The sequence below is a fragment of the Mobula hypostoma genome, chromosome 18, assembly GCF_963921235.1.
Source record: "Mobula hypostoma chromosome 18, sMobHyp1.1, whole genome shotgun sequence".
Taxonomy (NCBI): Eukaryota; Metazoa; Chordata; class Chondrichthyes; order Myliobatiformes; family Myliobatidae; genus Mobula; species Mobula hypostoma.
This window is the reverse complement of record NC_086114.1, coordinates 35,634,682-35,655,362: the sequence shown is the minus strand read 5'-3', so window position 1 is coordinate 35,655,362 and position 20,681 is coordinate 35,634,682. Positions and strand designations below refer to the sequence as shown.

The following is a 20,681-nucleotide window of genomic DNA, read 5'->3' as shown; positions in this document are numbered from 1 at the left end:
ACCACATCCACTGATTCTCCCCTATCCACTCTACTAGTTACATCCTCAAAAAATTCTATGAGATTCGTCAGACATGATTTTCCTTTCACAAATCCATGCTGACTTTGTCCGATCATTTCACCGCTTTCCAAATGTGCTGTTATCACATCCTTGATAACTGACTCCAGCAGTTTCCCCACCACCGACGTTAGGCTAACCGGCCTATAATTCCCCGGTTTCTCTCTCCCTCCTTTTTTAAAAAGTGGGGTTACATTAGCCACCCTCCAATCCTCAGGAACTAGTCCAGAATCTAACGAGTTTTGAAAAATTATCACTAATGCATCCACTATTTCTTGGGCCACTTCCTTAAGCACTCTGGGATGCAGACCATCTGGCCCTGGGGATTTATCTGCCTTCAATCCCTTCAATTTACCTAACACCACTTCCCTACTAACATGTATTTCGCTCAGTTCCTCCATCTCACTGGACCCTCTGTCCCTTACTATTTCTGGAAGATTATTTATGTCCTCCTTAGTGAAGACAGAACCAAAGTAATTATTCAATTGGTCTGCCATGTCCTTGCTCCCCATAATCAATTCACCTGTTTCTGTTTGCAGGGGACCTACATTTGTCTTTATCAGTCTTTTCCTTTTTACATATCTATAAAAGCTTTTACAGTCCGTTTTTATGTTCTCTGCCAGTTTTCTCTCATAATCTTTTTTCCCCTTCCTAATTAAGCCCTTTGTCCTCCTCTGCTGAACTCTGAATTTCTCCCAGTCCTCAGGTGAGCCACTTTCTCTGGCTAATTTGTATGCTACTTCTTTGGAATTGATACTATCCCTAATTTCTCTTGTCAGCCACGGGTGCACTACCTTCCTTGATTTATTCTTTTGCCAAACTGGGATGAACAATTGTTGTAGTTCATCCATGCAACCTTTAAATGCCTGCCATTGCATATCCACCGTCAATCCTTGAAGTGTCATTTGCCAGTCTATCTTAGCTAATTCATGTCTCATACCTTCAAAGTTACCCCTCTTTAAGTTCAGAACCTTTGTTTCTGAATTAACTACGTCACTCTCCATGTTAATGAAGAATTCCACCATATTATGGTCACTCTTACCCAAGGGGCCTCTCACGACAAGATCGCTAATTAACCCTTCCTCATTGCTCAAAACCCAGTCCAGAATAGCCTGCTCTCTAGTCGGTTCCTCGACATGTTGGTTCAAAAAACCATCCCGCATACATTCCAAGAAATCCTCTTCCTCAGCACCTTTACCAATTTGGTTCACCCAGTCTACATGTAGATTGAAGTCACCCATTATAACTGCTGTTCCTTTATTGCACACATTTCTAATTTCCTGTTTAATACCATCTCCGACCTCACTACTACTGTTAGGTGGCCTGTACACAACTCCCAGCAGCGTCTTCTGCCCCTTAGTGTTACGCAGCTCTACCCATATCGATTCCACATCTTCCCGGCTTATGTCCTTCCTTTCTATTGCGTTAATCTCTTTTTTAACCAGCAACGCCACCCCACCTCCCCTTCCTTCATGTCTATCCCTCCTGAATATTGAATATCCCTGAACGTTGAGCTCCCATCCCTGGTCACCCTGGAGCCATGTCTCTGTGATCCCAACTATATCATAATCATTAATAACAATCTGCACTTTCAATTCATCCACCTTATTACGAATGCTCCTTGCATTGACACATAAAGCCTTCAGGCGCTCTTTTACAACTCTCTTAGCCCTTTTTAATGCTTGCCCTGGATTTGTCGGCCTGCCACTTTTACTTTTCCCCTTTGTACTTTTTGCTTCTACGCTCACTTTACACCCCTCTGTCTCTCTGCACTGGTTCCCATCCCTCTGTTGTGAACTAACCTCCTCACACCTAGCCGCTTTAATTTGATTCCCACCCCCCAACCATTCTAGTTTAAAGTCACAGCAAACTTGCTGATCCAATTTACCACATTATCATCCAGATCATTGATATAGATGACAAATAACAATGGACCCAGCACTGATCCCTGTGGCACACCACTAGTCACAGGCCTCCACTCAGAGAAGCAATTCTCTACCACCACTCTCTGGCTTCTTCCATCGAGCCAATGTCTAATCCAATTTGCCACCTCTCCATGTATACCTAGCGACTGAATTTTCCTAACTAACCTCCCATGCGGGACCTTGTCAAAGGCCTTACTGAAGTCCATGTAGACAATATCCACTGCCTTCCCTTCATCCACTTTCCTGGTAACCTCCTCGAAAAACTCCAACAGATTGGTCAAACATGACCTACCACGCACAAAGCCATGTTGACTCTCCCTAATAAGCCCCTGTCTATCCAAATGCTTGTAGATTCTGTCTCTTAGTACTCCCTTCAATAACTTACCTACTACTGACGTTAAACTCACCGGCCTATAATTTCCCGGATTACTTTTCGATCCTTTTTTAAACAACAGAACAACATGAGCCACTCTCCAATCCTCCGGCACTTCACCCGTAGACAGCAACATTTTAAATATTTCTGCCAGGGCCCCCGCAATTTCAACACTAGTCTCCTTCAAGGTCCGAGGGAACACTCTGTCAGGTCCCAGGGATTTATCCACTTTAATTTTCCTCAAGACAGCAAGCACCTCCTCCTTCTCAATCTGTACAGTTTCCATGGTCTCACTACTTGAGTCCCTCAATTCCATAGATTTCATGCCAGCTTCCTTAGTAAATACAGACGCAAAAAACCTATTTAAGATCTCCCCCATTTCCTTTGGTTCTGCACAAAGCCGACCACTCTGATCTTCAAGAGGACCAATTTTATCCCTTACAATCCTTTTGCTCTTAATACACTTGTAAAAGCTCTTTGGATTATCCTTCACTTTGACTGCCAAGGCAACATCATGTCTTCTTTTTGCCCTCCTGATTTCTTTCTTAAGTATTTTCTTGCACTTCTTATACTCCTCAAGCACCTGATTTATCCCGTTTCCTATACATTTCATACACTCCCTCTTCTTCTTTATCAGAGTTGCAATATCCCTTGAGAACCAAGGTTCCTTATTCCTATTCAATTTCCACAACTCACTCTCAAGAGAATTCACCAGGTAGAGAATTCTACAGGTTTACTTGTGTGGAAAACGTGGCAGTGGGAGAGGTTATGGTGGTGGTAATCATAATTCACTTTGGATTATGGAAGGATAAAGATAGGGCCAAAGCTCATTTTACTGACTTGAGACGTGCTTCACTAGAACACAGAAAAGCAGCAGCTTCCCTGAAAACCGGTGAGTGGGAGACATCCAAGGTGCAGATAGTGGAAGTTCAAAACAAATAGGTGTGCTTCAAAATAGTAGGGAAGCTCTCAGCTTCAGACCTCCTTAGCTATCAAGGGCATCATTCCCTTCTAAAGTACTTTGAGGCAAATTTGTACTGTGTGTATTTTGCGAGGATAAAGACTCAACAGCTATGTAATGTAAGGTTACCAAGATGAGGTGCAGCATAATTACTCATAGTTCATTAATTAAACAAATTAGAGCAAAGTATTTATTTCTAAATCTGCACTAGATCACGTGCACATACTACAGAAATTCCTACCAGACTTGCTGTGTTCTATCAGATCAGTAAGAATATTCATCTTAATATAAAATCAAAAGATTCATAGTATAAATGAAAACCTGCAAAAGTGCTGGACAATAGCAACTTATCTGCAAGAAACAATGAAAGTTTGTTATGCTAAAGCTTTTAAGAGCTGTTTTCAAACACCATTCTGAATGCTACTGTAGGATTTAGTGAATAAAACGGGAGATGTTTTATGTGCTTAACAAAAGCTGCAGCTTTCCACCATTACAAACCTAAAGCAGTTGCCTTAAACTGACATCATTGCGTCACAGTCTCTTAAAGTGAACACAATGCAATGACTTGAATGCCTGTGAATTATGTAGAAGAGTTTCTATTATAAACAATATGTGTCATCTGTCACCCATTACATTACCCTACACTGAAGTCTGAGAATACTTTATTTCAGTGCTTCCACACAAGGCACCGGCAGAGAACAGTTCCAGCAACCAACTCGAAAACCCCCCAACCAATTAGTGAAAATGGCAAAAAAATAAAATGCAAGAGAAAGGAAGTTAAATTGTTTATTTTAAATATTGCCTCTGTTAAAACAGGAACAACTGGCACTGATACAAGTGCATAAAGATCAACACAATAACATGACTCACAGCAGGTTCCAGACGACAGTGTTGGTGAACAGGAGATTGCCACACTTTTGGGATATTGACTTTACAGAGTGTTCTGCTCAGAGTTGCTGATTGGCATGATTAGTAGTTGTTCTTCAAGCTCTTGTTAAAGTGGATACATCAAGCAAAGGCAAGTTGGGATTCTGTCCCATGGTTTAATAGATTCCAGCTTCTGCAGACCCATTGCCAGTATTATTGTGGGATGTAAGCGTTTCATTTGAATACAGTGGAGCAGTACATCTCTGCAACTTGGTGTTGTTAAACCTTCTCCCCTCATTCCTCCCAAGATGAATCATTAAGGTTGTAGGTGAAAGGAATATTTTAATTAAGTGATAGGTTTGGCTTCCTTCAAATTAAGGGAATATCTTAAATCACAGCACATTGCAACTCATAACCCAGCTAAGTTTCACAACCTGTGTAAAACCAAGTTTGTCTACTAGGCGAGGTCAGCTTGCAATATAAGTAGCAATAGTGGAAAAGTAATGAATTACTGGTGAAATTTTTGTTACAAGCATCTAGCAAGTCAGGTAGTTTACTAGAATTTACTTTAACCCTTCAATCCAACTATTTGGAAACAACTCGTGTCCAGACCACATCCAGGGGAAATTATCAACCCTTAACTCTGCACTAGAGGGTTATCTGAAAGGAGAAATTCCAGAGGCAAGAGCAGGAGCTGGAGGGGGGATAAAAATCTCGTAAGTGTCATTACTGCTGTTCAAAGAGCAAACTGACTTCAGCTATTACCCATTTATGAGGCACCCGAAACATTTGCTCAGCCATTTCTGGATTGAAGCCCAACCTACTCTACATTCACTGTAGCTCGCATTGTACTGTGGGAGGATGCAAGAGTTGCTGTGTCACAGGTTCTGGAACAATGCTGTGCAGCAAGTCGAGTTTTAGGAAACTTAAATCAACCCTGGAGACCTGGGACAGTTTCAACAGCAAGTTTTTTTTTCTGCAGTGTTTTATATTAGTATTTCAGCATGATTATTGAAGCACAACATTCAGTCTCACAAAATACAACAATGGCATCACACCTTACACCAAAAAGGAAATTCAAAGACTTGGAAAAAAAAAAAATCAAGAATAAAGCATCTTTCAAAAGGAAACTTCATATGCATTCTTGACCATATAAGTTCCATCTCCAGCGAGAAAAAAAAATCCACAGGCAATCCTGTACATTGATACACTGAATTAGTTGAAACAAAGATTGTGTTTGGTGCAGGTAGATCCTCACCCTCAGTAAAGTTTGGTGTGAACTATCATATCAATCATTATCCAAGTGTACAGAGCACAATGTGTGCTAATGCTCAATTCTCCCCGTTCCCCTGTAAAGGAAGCTAAACTCTGGCTTTCAGTTTATTAGAACTGTTATTTACGTTCATGAGAAAGTGAGGTGGAGAGGGGAATGGGGAAAATGCAGTAGTGTTGAATGTTTGATGCACACAAAAAAAAATTAGTAACTAAACATCTGTCTTCCTTGGGTCAAAAACAATATTACTGGTCAGCATGGAGGGAGATCAAGGTTGTGGATTGAACTGATTGGGTGATCTTAAGGCCAATACCCCACTCAAATGCTGACAAAATAAATTTTAAAAATCAATTAATGATCTAGGGTACAGAGTTTTGCAACTACAAACTTAAAGAAAATCAAAAATTATAAAAGGCAATGGGTATAAGTGATATATTGCATGGTTATTGAATGTGACAAACTTGAAATGTTGAATAGACAGCAATTAATGGCATGCCATCAACCTTTGAAAGGACTCTAGAGTAGCCAGAATTTGAGGCACCTCAATCTCAATCCAAATCATTTTCTGTATCATTAATGCTGGCATTTGGCGCCAAATATTTGCAAAAGTACTTCCCTCTAATCCAGGTTTTTGTTTTAAATTTGTATCCCTAGCACCTGTTTGAGGGAGTTAAGATGGAATCCTTTAAATGCAAAATCTGTTACCTGTGCAAGGAATCTTTGAAGCAGGGGTATGTGTGGAAGGGGGTTAGGAGCTTACAATGCTAACACATTGGTACTAAACAGTTCTGGTAAAACGACAAGCTGTATACCTGATGCCCCAAAGATTACCTTTCAACAAGGTGCCAATTCCAAAATTCAGCATGAACCATGTCTACTATCAATAATGAAGCACAATTGTTATATTTAAAGCGGCCTTCTATTCTCAGGTCTTTCATCAGTTTACTGGTATGTGGATAGAAGACTTCTTAAAAAGGATTCCACCTTAAAAATCATAACTGCTGACAAAACTGCCTTCGTGACTGGTGGAGTCTTTGGCATTGGGGGAGCAACAGAGTATGTTGACAGTCTGCTCACTCAAGCACGCTCAGCCACTTCTGATGCTGCCATCACCAGTTCTCCGCCTGCGGGCCATAACCACCTCCCGCGGGGCCTTCTTACAGTTACTGGCCAGCCCGAGCCAACACACAGCGTCGATGAAGCAGGTGGTGATGTTCCCTCGCCAGCCATACTCACTGGTTGAGTAGTCATACGGGAACGTGTGGTGGTAGTTGTGGAAACCTTCTCCTGTAAAGCAGGAAAAGAAACTTGTCAAAACCAATTTACTAGCAGCATCCAGAAATTCAATTAATTGTCAATTAGTTTATTATAACAAGAACCAAGATAGGGTATGAAAAAAAATCTTTTGTTCTACATGCCACTGAGACAGATCACTCCTTTTACATCAAGATAGCACAAAATTAAAAATTAATGCAGAATATACTGCTACAGTTGCGAAAGTGGGGTGTAGACAAAGCTCAATGGCCATAGCAAAGTATATTGACATTATCTTTATTGTACAAGATGCTTGTTCATGAGTTTTGTAACAGTGAGATAGAAGCTGAACTCGTGCCTGGTGATACATGCTTTCAAGCTTTTATCTTATCCAATGGTGTGGGGGGGGGGGCAGGGGGAGGAGGAGAAGAGCAAAAAAACTGACTGAGGTAAAAAAGGTGATTGATTACACTGACTGCTTTCCTGAGGTGTGGGCACGTGGCCAAGTAGTTAAGGCATTGGACTAGCATCCTAAAGGTCGTGAGTTCCAGCCCCAGCCGAGGGAACGTGTTGTGAACTTGAGCAAGGTACTTAATCACATATTGGTATCACTGGTGTCAAGCTGTATGGGTCCTAATGCCCTTCCCTTGGACAACATCGGTGTCGTGATGAGGGGAGATTTGCAACATGGGCAACTGCTGGTCTTCCATACAACCTTGCCTAGGCCTGCACCCTGGACAGTGAAGACTTTCCAGGCACAGATCCATGATCTCACAAGACTAACGGATGCCTTCACTTTCCTGAGGCAGCAGATAGTACAGACAGAATCAGTGGAGGTGTCTGTGTTGAACTGGGCCGCGTTTTCAACTCTGCAATTTGTGGTGGTCTTGAGCAGAGTGGTTGCATGCCAGGGTGCAGTAGATTTGGACAAATCAGAATCAGGTTCATTTCAACTGGCACAGGTCATGGAATTTGTTGTTTTATTACAGCTGTATATTCTAATACACAATAAAAAACTATAAATTACAATATATAAATTAAATAATTAGTGCAAAGAGGAAAAATAGTTTTCATGGGTTCACTGTCCTTTCAGAAATCTGGAGGAGAGAAATAAGCTGTTCCTGTAATGTTGAGCACCTCTCTTTAGACTCCTGTACCTTCTCCCAGAGAAGAGGTCATGTCCTGGGCGATGCGGGTCCCTTTAATGATAGATGCAGCCTTTTCCTGATCCTGTGCAGTAGCTCCTCCATACTAGACAGTGATGCAACCAGATAGAATGTTCTCCACCATACACCTGCAGAAATTTGCAAGTGTCTTTGGTGATATGCCATGTCTCCTCAAAATTCCTAATAACAGTCACTGTTGTGCCTTCTTTGTAACTGCATCAGTATGTTGGACCTTCAGAGATGTTGATACTAAAACTGCTCACCCTTTCCACTGCTGATCAATCCCTTGGCAAGTGCATGTTCCCTCAACTTTCCCTTCCTGAAGTCCACAATCAATTCCTCGGTCTTACTGACATCGAGTGCAAGGTTGCTGTTGCGACAGCACTCAACCAGCTGATCTATCCCACTCCTGTACATCTCAGCACCATCTGAAATTTTGCCGATAGTTGTGTCATCAGCAAATTTGCAGATGTTGGGGCTGTGCCTAATCACAAAGTCATGGGTGTAGACAGTAGAGCAGTGGATTAAGCATGCATCCTTGAGGTGTACCAGTGTTAGCTGTCAGTGAGATGTTTTCTCCGCAAGTCAGTCAAGGATCTGGTTGCAGAGCTTTCTGCTGCGTATAAAAATTGGGTCATTGGAGACACGCCAAATTACCTTTGCTTTTGAGGAAGTAGAGGCACTATATGCTTTCTTGGCCAGTGTCTGGTACAACCAGAACATGGCATCTGAACAACATACCAGGCTGCTTGTTTCTGAACGCAAATATGTACAACTACAATTTGCAGACAGATCCAATGACTAAAACAGTAGGTGGAGTCTGGAAGATCTGGCCATTGTCCACATTTTGGTAGCTCCAGATGGAATAATTTTAACACCCACTTTTGCATAAAGCAGAATTTGTCCAAAAGCCTGTACTCTGGCCTGATTTCTGACTTGTTTCATATGTTATTTGCTAAATCTCTCTGTGCGCTTTAGTCTAATACCACTTCAAAACTAAAATTCCATTAAAACATTATTCCTTTGGGACTTTTAAAACACTTGAGGCTCTGATTACTCCTTCAGTTCAGTCTTGCAAATCAAACTATGCCGCATCTCATCTTGGCTCCAAAACAAGCACCTTGCCCCACCATCAAACTCCTCTTCCCCTCTCCTTCAAGATGTTCCAGAAAACCTATTTTGACTAGAGTCACCATTAGGTAGTTCTGTGCCAAGTAAGACATAACAATGGTCTTGATGGGTTTACATTAATAGAAGTACATCTTCAAGTCTGTATGTACACATAAAGGAGATTCACGAGGATGTTGCTGAGATTGGAGGATTTAGTTAGGATGGCTAGACTGGATTCGTTCACACTGGAGTGAAGATAACCACGGTATATAAAATGACGAAAAGCATTGATCGTCAAAACCCTTTTTCATGGTAGGATTATCAAAAAAAAAGGATAGTTTCAAGGTGAGTAGTTTTGAAGTGGGATCTGAGGGGAAATTCTTTTATATATACACACAGCAAAGATGATACCTAGAACATGCTGTCTTAGGTGGTAGGATGAAATACAATCACTACATTTAAGAGGCATATAAGACAAGACTTATAGGTGTCAATATAGGATACAGTCTTAATGCAGACAAATCTGTCAAGTGTGCCAAGAGGCCAGCATGGATGCAGCAGACTGAAAAGCCAGTTTCTGTGTTTATGTCAGTGACACTAATACAACAGTAAGTATTTTTGAAACAAACTGATGAATGTTGTTTTTTTAAAAATTTTGTGTGCCATACTCTGCAAGAGCCTCAGCGACCACTTTTTAAAGTGGTTGTCTTGGAGGAAAGATTCTGAGTGGTCCTCCACGTCCTTCTCACAGCGCAGTCTTTTTTTTTTTACGAGGCCGAGTTGTGAGCTCAATACTCAACCCGGCATGGATGGAAAGAGTGCTGGGAGCGGCCCAACTGGGTTCGAACTCGGGCACCTTCGCTCCGGAGTCCGGCGCTGATGTTACTGCGCCACCAGCCGGTCATGTTGCTTTTAACAAATGCAAAATGGTGGGTGCTGGAAACACTCAGCACATCAGAACTGGGATCCAACCTCCCCAGCTCCAACCAGGCAAACTGGCATGAATATATTTCCCTGCACACCTGCTCCCTAGTTCAACCATTTTCAGCAGCTTGAATTTCATTACCTCTTACCACAAGTCTGCCCTCATCCTCATGCGATATAAGCACTGATAGTGTGGTTAACTTGTTTCCATCATTTTTCAATAGCACGAAAACTCTGACCATGACCCAACTCTGACTTTAACAGACATTGCCAACTGCCTACTGATAACCCAGAAATGATCATTTCTCTCAGCACTGCCTACAGCCCATCAGCTGAGATAGCGTGCATTGCTCAGGGAAAAATATTTGCTATTTGAAAAACATACTCCCAGAAGCTTAAATACACATTATGAAATCTTGTTGATTTTGTCAGCAATAACTCAAAGCCTTAGTCTACATTTAAAAAAGAGCCAATGATAAACAACTGAAGTGGCCTTTGAGATGCATGCAATTCAGAACCAGACCTTTAAACAGGTTACATGGTTGATGGTTAATAATTTCTCAGCTCAAATATTTTGACTGGCTCATGAGGTGTGAATAATGTTTTCCTACTCAAGGCCCATTGACCATCATTTCCTTTGATAAGCATAGCACGTATTTCCTTATGATAAGCAAACCCAGCATTACAACCTTTATTGGATTTTCACTATGGTAGTGCTGTGGCTTTACCACAAGCCCCCATACTCTGGAATTCTCTTCTATACTTGTCTCTTTTCTTTAAGAGTCTTCAAAGCCCAGTTCTGTCAAGCTACATGCATTTTGTGGCTTGAAGCTTTAGTATCTCCATTAAGCTTTTAATGGATGGGGGGGGGGGCAGAATTAAATCTTATCCAATTTCTCTTCCATTATGCCTTGAAGTCTATTACACCACGAGGGGAAAAATTAGTGTTGGTTGTTTTAAATTGCAGTTTATTTTGAGTATTGGTTGGAAGGGCAGGGCTGATCAGAGATTTCGATTTAAAAAATCCTAATGAAAACTTCTTAAAAATGTCAAATTAACCCAAAACAAGATTTGTACTGTGCAAGACCATAGGTACAGTTCTTATAGGAGAAACACTGGCCACTTAAAATTGATTTGCAGACCACAGTCAAACAATTTCAGATGCTAATTTTTCAGAGATTTGCTGGATTGCCTTGGAGGCTGAGGGAATATTTATTTAGTTCTTCCCTCAGAGATGGGTTGAAAATACAACAGGGAATAAAAAGTGGAAAGAACATGAACAACAAGATAGTTTCTCAGTGCTCGGTTGTATCTTTACATTGAGACAACCTTCAAGCAGGTTACACTGTGACAGTCCACTCTTTCCCTCAGCCAGAGCTATAGGCATGCTCACATTTCTCCCAATAACCCAATGCCAAGTTCTTAACCTCTTTGTGAGCAAAAAGAATACATGTTCTACACTCAAGTTTAAAAAAAGAATCACTTTTTACTGCGCAATGACCAAATTGAATACGGAAGTCAGCTAGCAGGAGATAATACACAAAGGCCAGCATGGTCGTGTAGTTAGTTAGCGCAACACCTTACAGTACTAGAGACCTGGGTTCAATTCCCACCACTGCCAGTAAGGATTTTGTACGTTCTCCTCATGACCACGTGGGTTTCCTCTGGGTGCTCTGGTTTCCTCCCACAGTCCAAAGACATCCTGGTTGGTAGGTTAATTGGACATCGTAAATCATCCTCCAATAAAGCCAGGATTAAATAGGTGGTTGATGTACAGTGTGGCTTGAAGGACTGGAAGGGCCTATTCAGCGCTGGCAATAAAGGTAGTCCACGATTATTATGGAACCGACTCACACTCTAAGACAGCTACCCACCAGGCACCTCCTAAATGGACCTCATCCAAATGCAACCGTTCACTCACTTGTTCTCCCCATGGTTCTTTTCTCAGAAAGTTTCAGATTTTAAAACCATTTCTCCAAGACCTGATCCATACAGTTTCTGGATCCTGTGCAACTCTACAGCCCTCAAACCCTTTCACATTCCCCTTTCTGGCAGTCTGTGCATCCTGGCTTGCCCCTGTTTACCATCTGTGGCTTCAGATGCCCATGCCCCATACTCCGATCTCTCCTGAAAGATTCGCCTTCAAGAAGTCTGACCAAGCTTCTGGTCATACCTCCACTTGGATAGCAAAGTCAAAAGTTATGTCTGATTGTACTTGTACAACAGTTGACTAGATTAGCTCAAGAATAAAGAAGCCAAATAAGCATTATATTGTGGATAAGGAAAACAATGACAGCCAAGCAGAGATGGTTACATGAATATCAGCAACTGAAGTTGTAAAGATCTGAAAGAAAGTTGGATAAAATTAGAAGTGCAGGTAGTGTCCATTGGAGGACCAGAGACTTATGCAAAATCAGGCAGATTTCTTACCTATTGCCCCAAATGCAACAAATCTGTTCTCCCGGGGATTAATCGTTCGGTCATAAGGTCGATTGCCAAACATGTGAGCTGCACTGTTCACCAGCCAGGTGGCATTCAACACCAACGTGTAGCGCAGAATGGCAGCCAGGAAGTAGGAATTCCAAAGAGTCTCATTCCAGAAGTACCAGGGAACAAACGTTGGGAGGGCAAAGCACAGTAGCACCACAGAGGGTTTATAGTACCTGAAAGAAGGTGGTACTTGTTACAAGGAAAATACCTGGAATTGATGATTAAATACATCGACATTGTGATTGGCTGGATGTAAATGGCTATAACTGGTTGTCAAATGGTTACTGTATAGGCAAATGGGCATCTGTAGCAAAAAATCATCCCTCAAATTGAAAACATGCAATTCAGTCTCTCTACGTCTTCATTTATTCTACCCACTGCCAGCACAGTATATCCTCAGCTGAAAACTGGGCAAAATGATGGCAACTACAATACCAAACTAGTAACTCAGTTTTAAGTAGCAAACACACACGATACCTTATGCACTGTCAAAAGGAGTGGAGCTGAGGATTGCTTAAAAAGAAAAAAAAGCCTCACTAACGTTGTACCACTAATTCCTGTGCCAGGTTGTGGTTAACTCAATATACTGAGGTTCAGTCAGCAAGCTTTCAAGTCCCACTCAAGAGATCTAAGAACCACACCTAGGTCAACAGTTACATGGAGTGCTGCATTATTAACTACCTGACACTATGGGGGAAAAAAAAATGTTACAACTGGAAACCCTATCAGCAGTCAAGTATGAAGATCCCAGGAAGTTATCTCAAGAAACATGGGATTCCCTTCCAGTGATTGGTTGGAAAATAAATGTTAACCAATGGTGTTATTCACTTCACCTTGCATAAATTAGCTGCCAATCTACCATCAAGCTTAGAGATACTCTGGAATATTTTCAGGTGAAAATACTCTTAATGGCCCTGCAGTGTAGCTCCCATGATCATTTTAGATCAAATACCAATTGAGGCAAATATTAAGTATTCATCCCATTAAGACAAACTTATGGTAAATTGCAGCTGGAAAAGTAACATTTAAACAGCCTCAGCATTCTTGTATGGGGAGCCAAGTTGGAGAAACCAGCTTGCCAAGGCAATCCAATTCCATTTTTCGGTTAGCTAAACAAATCAGGTGGTGCAGAGCGCAGAGACAGCCTCTGGTTCCAAGGAACCCTGGTGCACTCTTGCTCCCATTAATTAGTGTAAAGATAACAATGGGCAACTTTTTTCTGGCTTTCATCCCAAAGTTTAGGGTGCACCACATATGCTAAATTCCAAAGTTGGACAGTTATTGGAGCAATAAAGAACTTTCTGCTGAAGACTGGTTGTTGCATTGGGTTACACATGATATTGCAGCTCAAAGCCTAACTTAATACAATTATCAGGAGTGGGCCATGCCTGGACAGCTTGGCATAGTGAGCATCCAAACCTTCTTTTTCCCCCCCAAGATGACATTTGCTATTTTTATTGAAAGCCATTTTCAACTTGTGAAAAGGAGACAGATCACGTTTAAAAAAAGCTAACAAATCTGCTCTACAGGGCCAAACACAATTCTCCACAAATTCGGAAAGCTCAAGATGCAGTGAGGACCGTGCATTCCATATCTAATACCCATCACCATCAGACTTGATTACATTAAAGAATAGCTGCGCATACTGTGTATTTAATTAATGCTGCCTTGAAACTAGGATTTCAGTAGTACTATGTCAGATCTGGTATCAACCTTCAGCATTTCACGTTTCAAGTTGTAGAGCAGGGGCCCCCAATCTGGAGCCCACAGACCCCTTGGTTAATGGTAGGGTCCATGACATAAAAAAGATTGGGAACCCCGCTGCAGAGGAATGTTCCTACACATTCTGCTTCAGTATGGTCTTAGCTCTAAACTTAAAGTCCCAATGTTCCCATATTCTACACTCTGCCCTTAGTTATGCATAGCTACTTGTGTCCTCCCATTGCACCCAAACCATGCTGAACCACAGGCAGATATGTAGCAGGTTTCTATGAAGCTGGAATGAGTAACAGAATAGATCTGCATTTCATCATTGGATTGGATGAAAATTGTCACTTGGAGTATCTTATGTTTAACATTATCATGTGCAAAACTTGCAGACACTAGAAGTACTACTAACTTTTTCTGAAACATGACAACAGGGTCTGCCTTCAGATCACTAAGGTCCAGCTTCTTCCCCTTCTCAATCACATCTGGATGCTTCCGAACCATCAGCCAACCAACGTGGGAAAAGAAAAAGCCACGGGAGGCGTTGTGAGGGTCAGCATCTGTCTCAGAGAACTTGTGATGCACCCGATGGTCCCTTGCCCATTCATAAATATGGTTCTAAATGAAAGGGAAAATTAAGTTAATAAATGCAACACAAGCGATTCAAATGTCTTTCCTTTACCCCTTCCTCCACGATGCATCTTACCATCCAATGCTGCCAGGACATTCCTACCCAAAGTCTATTAGTTTACAGCGTTCCTTCTCACACCAGCTAACCAATACCACATACACATATGCAGTCCTGATGAAGGGTCTTGGCTTGAAATGTCGACTGATTATTCACTTCCATAGATGCTGCCTGGCCTGCTGAGTTCCTCCAGCATTTTGGATGTTTTTGCCTTACGATTTCCAGCATCTGCAGATTTTCTCGTGTTTGTAGCATGTACACTGTCTGGATTAAGCAGCAAGGCAGAATTTTGCGCTTTTTCAAGTGCTCTCTTGGTATAAGATCTTGTCACTTTAACATCCTTGCATGCCAAGTGGACTCAGGGTAGTTTAAATTTTGCACAGCACAAATCTAACATGCTGCACAAAATGTAAACAGACACTGCTACATCAGATGCCAACAAGCTGGTGTAGTTTTATTGCATTTGTGCACCAATGTAGAATACTGTAAATACTCCGCAGGTCAGGTTATCTGTAGAAAGTAAGCTCTCATTACAGGTCAATGAGTTTTCACCACGAACATTCACCTGCTAAACATCTCTGGTTACATATTTTCAACAAATGTAGATTTTCTTGCTTTTAGAATTTTCTGTTAAAATTAAAAGTATTGAGTATAGCTTTCACAGAGTACTATAATTCACAGTGCAACATTATTGTGGACTGTTCAGGGTGAAACAAAAAACAGGAAATTTTACAGCATCTGTAATCTAGGAACATTTCTTGAGCCACTGATAAAAAAAACAGTACAAAATGAACCTACGCTGTAGAAGGATGGGTGTAGTCAGTTAGGGTTTAAAGAAGCAAAGGAAAATAGATTAGGCAAAGGAACTGTAGAACTCAGTTGTACAACAGAGCAAATGTACTGTACAGTAAACCAAGGACAGAGTCAGATTTGAAAGAACATGAGTGTAATCGTTGATTTCATTAACAGTGACAAAGCTTTTAAGATCATTTTGCAGAATAGCAATAGCTTAACTGAATTATAGTATTATATTCTTTATTTTCATAAATATCACACAAGTTTGGATTTATCTGTGTAATTTCTTACAACAGCCAAAGAATGATAGTGAATTCAGGATACAGGAGATGGGTCCCTTGGCTCATTGTGTCTGTGCTGATTGATAAAGAGCAACCCAACCTAATCATAAACACAAGAGATTCTGAAAATCTCCAGCATATTGTGCATGTAGGCAGCTTAACATTTTCCCCAGGAGCATAAAGGCCTGGAGGTCAACTCTCCAAGTGTATTTATGGTAGCTTTTGCTTTTTTAAAAAAAACACACTATGGCAAGTGCTTGCCTTTTAACAGTGGAAGAGCACCTTAATGCATCACACAATCTCTAATCTCATCAATTATGTCCCTGATTTTTGACCCCATTTCTAAAGAAAAACTAGAGTAAATAAGGACCTATCTAGACCTCTCAGTTTAATGGCCCTCACATTAGTCTTTTATACTCAAAAGAAGAAACCATTAAGGACATTTAGAGACTCTTAGAAACATACATAGATGAAAAAAAAGAGCTATTTGGGAGGCAAGCATTGAGATTGATCTTGGAGTAAGTTAAAAGGTTGGAACAACATTGTGGGCCACAGGGTCTGTACTGCTCTGCGCTATTCTGTTCTAAAGCAGCTCATCAAATTTTTCCTTCAGTTAACCAATTTCTAGTGCTGGCAACATGATAGATTTCCTCTGCATTTTCTTCAGCAGCCACATCTTTCTTGCAATGTGATGACCAAAGCTATGTATAACACTCCAGCTTTGATCCATCCGGACCTGTTCTGAAACCGTCTCCTTGCTCTCTTAACGTACGCCTCAGCTAATACAAGTTAACCATCCCATAAGCATTTTGAACAGCCCGTTGAACACTCCAAGGCCCCCCCAACTCCTCCACTCAAGATCAGGCCATTTACTCTGCATCTTCTCATCTTGTGGCTCTTTCTGAATGCTATGAACTTTCACTTTTGACTAGTCAATCACGGGGCCTTGCCAAAAATCCCAATATACAGAATTCACTACTTACTATCAGCTAAAAAATAAGTCAGGCACAACTTTTCCCAAAACCTAGAGGGTAATTTATTTGGGCTTTCCTCAATGAAAATTTATTCTGAACCCCTGCGTGGATTCCAGTAATTTGCCCGCTGCCGAATCAAACCAATCTGCCCTGTAATTCTCATGCTCCTATTGCCATTTTAATAACAGTTCATGAACTGTCCTCCGGCACCATTCATGTAGCCAAAGGAAAAAAAAAGTCAAAGCCTCTACAATTTTCTCCCTTGCTTTTATAAGAACAGCCTAGAAAGCATTTCATGTAAGCCTGGTGATTTATCCACCTTCTAAAAACTCAGTCTCTTTAATACTTATTCTTAATGTTAATCCATTCAATATTTTGCAGTCATTTCATTTTAAACCACAAAATCACTATCTTCTTTTGTGAACAGAGTCACAAAATACTCATTAAGAACCTTACTCACATCCTCTGCCTTTGCTTACAGGTCATCTTTGGTCCTCCATAGAGCCTACTCTCTAGTTTGTTAACCTCTTGATTTTTTATATAATTAAAACTGCTTTGATCCTGGCTTAATTTACAACAAAACATTTGCTTTCATACTTTTCAGTTTCACTGTGCTCCACAAGCCCTTCCATAGTCTCTCCTTTTGATTATCCTAACCTCATGCATGTAATTATCTAGAGGACAAGTTTTGGTTGCTTTGTGAGAACACGTCTATTCCAAATCTCTCAAACCACCTCTTAAAATTCCTATTAATTTCAAGTAGCCTTTCCCCAATTCACTTCAGCCTGACTGGCCTTCGTCTGGAAATTTTGCTCCCATTTAATCTTGCCTTCTTTCATAACCATATTAAACTAACAGAATGCCCTCACTGCTACTCCTTCCCTTTGCCCAGCTACATTTCCCAAAAACAAATCAAGAAGTGACCACCCTCTTGGTGGACTTTAATATTCTAGCTATAAAATCATTCTCCCACTGCTGTGCTCACACTGCTCCCCCCACCCCCACTGACTGTATTGCAGTTTGAAGATAACTGTAATTTTCCACTATTACTGCCCTTGACTCAGACTGTTGGGAAGTTTATAGTTTGCTTCCAAATGTGAGTTTTTCTGCTCTTCAATCCAAATATCTTCACCATGGCCCTCCGAACATCAGTGACCATTCTTTAGCCAATGTTGCTATACCTCCATCTCATCTAGCCAGGACATGAAGCTTCGGAACTTGTCCCTTACTTTAGCTATTATTAAAAAAAAACACCATGCACTTTAGCGCAACTAGACTCCATTTCTGTATTTTCCAACTTGTGCTTTTCAATTTTTCCTCAGTAAACCAATGGCCTCCTCATCCCATTCTTCCCATTTAAAACATGAGGTTCCCATCCCCGTCCAACTACTTTAAACGCTCTCCAAGGACACTTTCAACTCTAGCCATGACAGCATCGTTCAGATCTTTTTGAGCTACAATACCATGGACAGTACAGAATGTCCCAAACCCCCGGGAATCTTGAGCCTTCCTTTTAACAGGCGATTTCCAACTCAGTGGCATTAGAACCATTGGGAGATTTCTAACTTTGTTACTTTTTCTTTGCTCTTTTTCTAACCTGTTAAATGATATTCCGATGTATCAATGAAGATAAAACTGTTTTATGATTTTTACAATTCATTCATTGAACACGGATGTCACTAGCAAGACAGTCAAGTAGTACTCTCATTACTGTACATCCCCAAGAATTAACATTAATAGGTCTGAAAATTCAAAAGGTCATTCTAGGTAAAGGATTTTCTTCCTCAATAGACATTGGTGAACCAGATGCATTTTTAAAACCACAATTTATATGAGTTTCATGGTTACTATTACAGAATCAACTTAAAATTCTAAATTACTCTAATTTCAATCCCTCAACTACTATGCAGGGTTTAAACTCTCATCTCTGGATCAATGGCCCAGAATTTTGGCTCCTAATTTCTTACAACATTGATGGCAGCCATTCAGCCCCTAAAGTATACCCCAGTTCTTACAGCAACCCCACTTTAGCTTCCCCTGTAACCTTTCCACTCTCACATAAACCAGAAGCAGTTTACTGGGACCAATTAACTTACCAACCAGCGCATCTTCATTGTGTGGGAGGAAACCCACACAGTTATAGGGAAAATGTACAAGCTCCAGTAAATGGCAGCAATGAAACAAGGTTACAAGCAACTTGTGCTACTCTCCCCGACCCGCTATCTTCCCTTCGTTATTTTACCTCAGTTGATCAATGACTCTGCTCAGTATCAAGAATTAAGAATGCATAGAACACCCCTTTAATGAATAAAGTCTTCCGTCGTTATCATTCCATTGCTCCAAAGATGGAGGCTATTTTACTGAGTTCAAAATTCTCCAATGGATGGAGCCGGGAAGAAAAACAAGTGAAACATGACTCCGTTTGTTTAAAATGCAATATTGATCTGAAATTTTAAAAAATCCTGGAAACAAGCAGGTCAAGAGTCATCTGTAGGAAGGCAAGCTTGAGTTAGTTAACTGCATTTCTATGTACTGAATGCTTCTAGCATTTACTTCCACCCCTCCCTCCCCACGGTTGGCCGGGACAAATTTATTATATTCGTCCTCTGTTGTAATCATTGAGCGAAAAATTATAATGGGACCCCCCCCCACCTTACCTGGAAAGCCATTGAATTGGCGGTGGCCAGGAACACTCTGAGCGGCGTGGTGGCAGAGTAGGATCGGTGGCTCCACAGTCGGTGGGCGCCCGCCGTCACCCCAAGGGCGCTCAACAAGAAACAGAAGGCGGCTGCAGCGGAAGAAAAAGACGTAGTTGAAGCAGCCAGTGAAAACCTCGATAAAACAACTGCAACCCGGCTTCCACCACTGAGGGTGAAGAGAGAGAGAGAGGGAGAACAAAGGATAGTGCGAAATACTAATACGCAGCGAACATTCAGACTGAAACCGTGCGCCATTGAGAGCTCGGCACCTGGATTACATCGAAGAACGAAAGTCAATCCAACCGTTCAAACAGCACGTTCATTTTAAATAGCATTTCAATCGAACCGCAACGGTTAAACCACTATGACGCATGTTGTTTTACTTGAACGTTACAAATTTTAATATTTGAACACATGGCTGTAAAAATATGAAACTACATCGAATACTATGAAGGTTAATTATAAAATAAAAGGTTATCTTACACCAGAGCCAGGTCAGAAGCTTGGCAGAAGGCACCAGGGTGACGGCATAGATTGCCGAGAGATGGAGGGCCCCCATCAGGAAGATATTCCGCCACACCAGCCTCATGGGCGGTTTGGTTTTCTTTTCCACATACGTGGTGTCGAAGGCATCGTCGACCAGCGGACGGTCGTCCACGAAGTCTGACGGGGTTGGGAGCTCGGAGTCGGAGTCGGCGGCCGGTGCTTGGTTCTGACTGCGGGCGGTGGTAGTCATGTCGCCGCGGCAAATTGCAGATGAAGGAACTCCAGATCCCCGTCCGTGGCGCTGTGCTGCCTTCCAGATACTGATAGACAAGTGGGTGTTGTTGGGGATGAAGATGATCAATAAAGCCGGCTGATACTTTTCGGAAGACGGAATCGCATTGCATTCATTGGTCCAGCTTGGTTTGGTACCACCACACCCCAGTCCTGATTGGTTCTATATTGGTGGCATGTTATGCTTGCAACACTCCCGTATAGAAGCAATTGCATATCTAATATACGCGCAACGCAATGCAATTTTTGAATTATGCATTAAATGAGGGCGGAATAGCTTATAAATTTTCAATTAATGCAGATAATTAATGATCTAAATTTATTTTAAAACTTTAAAAATAAATTTATTTCACGTATTGA

The 20,681-nt window shown here is 41.3% G+C and overlaps 1 protein-coding gene across 1 annotated transcript; it reads right to left on the bottom strand.

The window, feature by feature from the left end:
• Positions 1–4,088: 4,088 nt before the first annotated feature.
• Positions 4,089–20,399, bottom strand: LOC134358461 (acyl-CoA desaturase-like). Its single transcript, XM_063070701.1, has 5 exons — positions 20,028–20,399; positions 19,503–19,633; positions 14,520–14,725; positions 12,341–12,573; positions 4,089–6,743 (listed from the first exon to the last, which is right to left on the bottom strand). The coding sequence occupies exons 1-5, from the start codon at positions 20,278–20,280 to the stop codon at positions 6,544–6,546; spliced, it is 1,023 nt and encodes a 340-aa protein (XP_062926771.1). The 5' UTR covers positions 20,281–20,399; the 3' UTR covers positions 4,089–6,543.
• Between the last annotated feature and the right edge of the window lie 282 nt (positions 20,400–20,681).

Coding starts and splice junctions, on each gene's coding strand:
- LOC134358461 (XM_063070701.1), bottom strand. CDS start 20,280: ATGACTACCACCGCCCGCAGTCAGAACCAAGCACCGGCCGCCGACTCC. Junction 14,726..19,502: donor CCAATTCAATGGCTTTCCAG/GTAAGGTGGGGG, acceptor CCTTTCATTTAG/AACCATATTTATGAATGGGC. Junction 12,574..14,519: donor GTTGTCATGTTTCAGAAAAA/GTTAGTAGTACT, acceptor ACCTTCTTTCAG/GTACTATAAACCCTCTGTGG.